The sequence below is a fragment of the Periplaneta americana genome, chromosome 4 (assembly GCF_040183065.1).
Source record: "Periplaneta americana isolate PAMFEO1 chromosome 4, P.americana_PAMFEO1_priV1, whole genome shotgun sequence".
Taxonomy (NCBI): domain Eukaryota; kingdom Metazoa; phylum Arthropoda; class Insecta; order Blattodea; family Blattidae; genus Periplaneta; species Periplaneta americana.
This window is the reverse complement of record NC_091120.1, coordinates 71,239,662-71,243,587: the sequence shown is the minus strand read 5'-3', so window position 1 is coordinate 71,243,587 and position 3,926 is coordinate 71,239,662. Positions and strand designations below refer to the sequence as shown.

Here is a 3,926-nt window from a genome sequence, read left to right as displayed (position 1 = left end):
TTTTCATGATTTTCAGTGGAGTCTTCCCTTAATCTGCGAATATTTTGAAGGTGCGTATAACATTTCTTTTGTTCCATCATAGCCTTTCAACTTCCTTTGTTTTACTCTCAAGTAAGCCTAATAATTCTATTTTAAACCAAGAAGCATCTGTCACTCCAATTACATTTTTCCCGGAATATTTTACCGCAAAGTGAAATGGGTTTGGAGAAATAATGTGAGGCTACTTCATGCGACACTAGTGAATTAAAAAAAATGCTTTAATAATTTGACTTATTTCCATGAAGTTGGGAATAATTATTTTCCAAAGCAACATAAGAATAAACAAATATTAAAGTAAAACTTGTATTTTGAAACTACAGTTATCCATGATGCATACAAAGTAAAATTGCAATTTAATTCTCTAACTTTGCTTGGGAGTTCTTAACCGCCTCAGTTCTAGAGAAAATATTTAGATTCAGAAATCTATGAAATTTTAATATACTGTAGTGTTGCAAATGATCTGTGTACTGATGACAAAATTCGGAAAAAAAATATTCAAATATTGAAAGCAACTCAAAATTGAAGTATCCCATTTGAGGACTTGGGCCTCAATGTATTATAAATTAATTACATTAACTCTGATTGGATATTCAGTTTTATTTTATTTGATAGAAAATAACTATTTTTACCTTAGAATCTAGAAGTCTGACGTCTCCCATAGGAAACACAATGTATATCTCAATTTTAGTAGTATGTACAAATTTTAAGGTACCGATATGATTATGTCATCAGAGAGAACAATATTTTATTTAACCCATTCAATATAATATATTTAATTTTTATAGGACTATTATAAACAATCCATACATGCATAAGTTTAGCGATTGTGGCTGGTATGTAAATTAATTAATTTGGTTGAATTCATATTTAGGTATTGCTGCCGTCTTTTCTAAACATCCTCAACTAGTTTCAAGAACATTTAAAACATTCTTCTTGAGATGTCCGGATTAAAAAAAGTATTGTTTAATGTATCCCATAAGAGACGTTAGGACTGCGAAGGTCAATGCATATCCACAGTCGATGGAAGCGCTGAAGATTTTCTTTAAGTTATAAAACTTAACAGATCGTAATTTGTGTCACATAAATTAGCTGAAGTAAATCTCTGAAATTAAATCGGTTTCTTTTCATTTAATTATTTTAATTTCGGCACACAAGAAAGGAAATTTTACGAGAAGAACCCAATATTTTTCACATAGATTTTCGTAATTTATAGTTACAATGTACATAGTTAAACCAGATTGCTTATGTAACTGCTGATCATCTTCAGAATGCAGAAAAACTTCAAATAACCATGTGGCTGTATGAAATGAAGAAAGATTTCTCCCAGTATTTTCTAACTGAGCTTTCCATCTGTAGATTTATTATTACTGCTATACTAGGTGTATCCATTCTTAGATTACGATATAGATTATTATTATTACTTTGTCATCTGTTCTAACTGGCATACTGGACCCAAGCAATTATATGCATTGTTAATACTATTTATGAACTACTTCTAACATTTCGTCATATTATTTCGCTTTCATAACACATTTTATATACCTATTCAGATGCACGATTTTACAAGAGACTGGTTCATTTAAAGAATGTCTCAGTCAAAATATTTAGACAACAGATGGTTTATTAGAATGTCTTCAGATTCGTCTCAGCATGTTGCGCTTTCTATATCACTCATGCATAGCCTAGGTGGTGTATATATAAGACAATTCGCTCCGTGAATCACCAGTCACCATCACGCAGCAACATGAGCATCTTCCTGGTGAGTTTCCTTTTCCATATATTTCCGAGTCACTATAATCTTTGTAAAGAGAACAAAGCTCCTGTACTCTCACATAGGAGCAACACGGAAATAAATTACAAGCAGAAACTGTTAATCGCACTTTTCAAGTTCCCGTATATCTCCAGACAGAGATATTACAATTTTTTTCAGAATCTTTAATATTTGGTGTACAAAATAATAATAGAAATCAAGCAAGATTATTGCATTAGTTTAAAAGCCGACATTAAAGCGATGTCTGAACTGCATTCAGTTACATCAACATGTGTTCTAGGTCTTTCTCTTGGCCCTGGCCCTGGCAGCTGAAGCCATCACTGTCAATGACAACAAGGACATACAGAAGCGCGGAATCGACCACGGTCATGGAGGAACTAGCTACAGCTCCGTCACTCTCGGGTCAGGTGCCAGTGGTCACGGAGGTTTAATTAGCTCCGGGGGTTACGGGCACGGAGGAATTTCAGCTGGACTTATTAGCTCCGTTGGTTACGGTCACGGAGGAATTTCCAGCGGTTTTGGACACGGAGGATTCAGTGGTTCTGCTGGCCTCATTAGCTCCGGAGGTTATGGACACGGAGGATTCGGTGGTTCTGCTGGCCTCATTAGCTCCGGAGGTTATGGACACGGAGGATTCGGTGGTTCTTCAGGCCTCATTAGCTCCGGAGGTTATGGACATGGAGGATTCGGTGGAGGCATCGGAGGTTTCGGAGGAGGCTTTGGAGGTGCGGGAGGCGCTGGAGGAGGTGATGTACAGGTCAACACCATCACTCAAACAGTTCCAGTCCCAGTTCCCCAGCCCTACGCTGTTCCAATCACCAGACCCGTCCCTGTACCTGTCCAAGTACCTTACACAGTTGAGAATCCCGTACCTGTTCCTGTAGCCGTCCCTCATCCCTACCCTGTCACTGTAACCAGACCCGTTGCTGTTCCTGTACAACGACCCGTCCCTGTGCCTGTACCACAACCCGTCCCTGTTCCCGTACCTCAAGCCGTAACTGTACCCGTACCTCAGGCTGTTCCAGTTCCTGTACCTCAACCCGTGGCTGTACCTGTGCCTCAGACCGTAACTGTGAACGTTCCAGTACCTGTGGTAGTCCCATCAGGTAACGCTGGAGGAGCCGGTTTTGGAGCGGGAGGAGCAGGTTTTGGAGCGGGAGGTGGCGGTTTTGGAGCGGGCGGTGCTGGTTTAGGCCATGGATTTGGAGGTTACGGAGGGATCGGCCACTTCTCGTCCGGAGGCTACGGCAAACATTGATCACCCGCATATATGTGTCATAGTAACTTCCCATTGCTGCTCATGTTGAACTTTGTGACTAAAATTTGTCATAGGTATTGTTCATTCATTTCTTATCAGAATTACATGTTAAAACATCTCATTTTGAAGATCAATAAATTATTTTGATTAAAATGTTGTTTTATAAATTAATTTGTTTTACCTCATAATTACGTTCCTCAGTGCTATGCTGTGAAAGTAGAAAGTTGATTCATTTATTCTTTCAAGTCGTGTGAATTATTTCAAAATGATATGGAGGTTTGATACTAGCCTTTGTAATAAGAGAATAATGGATTTTTTCATGGTATAATGTTGTTCGTTTTTTTTCGTACAGTGTTCAGTTGTAAGTGTGACTGTGTTACTTCTTGTCTTTATACTTTATTTCATTTAAGATGAAGTACGCAAATAGTGCAATGTTACTGATGCATTAGAGTATTTTAAAACGACTGTGCTGAATGCACTTCAATGTTTATCTTGTTCAAAGACGTTTGACATGTTTTGTTCCTCAGAAGTAACATAATTTATAAAACTGCAATACATTACATGAATATTAACATAAATATTAATGAAATGAATGTAATTACATGTCAAAAAATATGTTGGAAAACTGTCAGAAATTTTTATTACTGTGACTTTATGGAATTGCATGAAAAATCAATTTTTATTTACATTCTGGAGCAGTGATGTCAAAGCAAGCGCATTTTTCTGACCTTGACGTCGTGCGCGGGAGCGGGCAGCAAGCGCTATGTATAGAAAGAGGAAGGGTTGTGTGTATGTATAAGCAACCTGTTGGATTAAGAAAACAGAGGTGCACAAACGTCAAATGGAACGTGAAATTTT

The 3,926-nt window shown here is 37.6% G+C and overlaps 1 protein-coding gene across 1 annotated transcript; it reads left to right on the top strand.

Moving 5' to 3' along the window:
• Positions 1-1,766: 1,766 nt before the first annotated feature.
• On the top strand, positions 1,767-3,221 carry LOC138698828 (pupal cuticle protein 36a-like). Its single transcript, XM_069825046.1, has 2 exons — positions 1,767-1,798; positions 2,091-3,221. The coding sequence occupies exons 1-2, from the start codon at positions 1,784-1,786 to the stop codon at positions 3,066-3,068; spliced, it is 993 nt and encodes a 330-aa protein (XP_069681147.1). The 5' UTR covers positions 1,767-1,783; the 3' UTR covers positions 3,069-3,221.
• Positions 3,222-3,926: the final 705 nt, after the last annotated feature.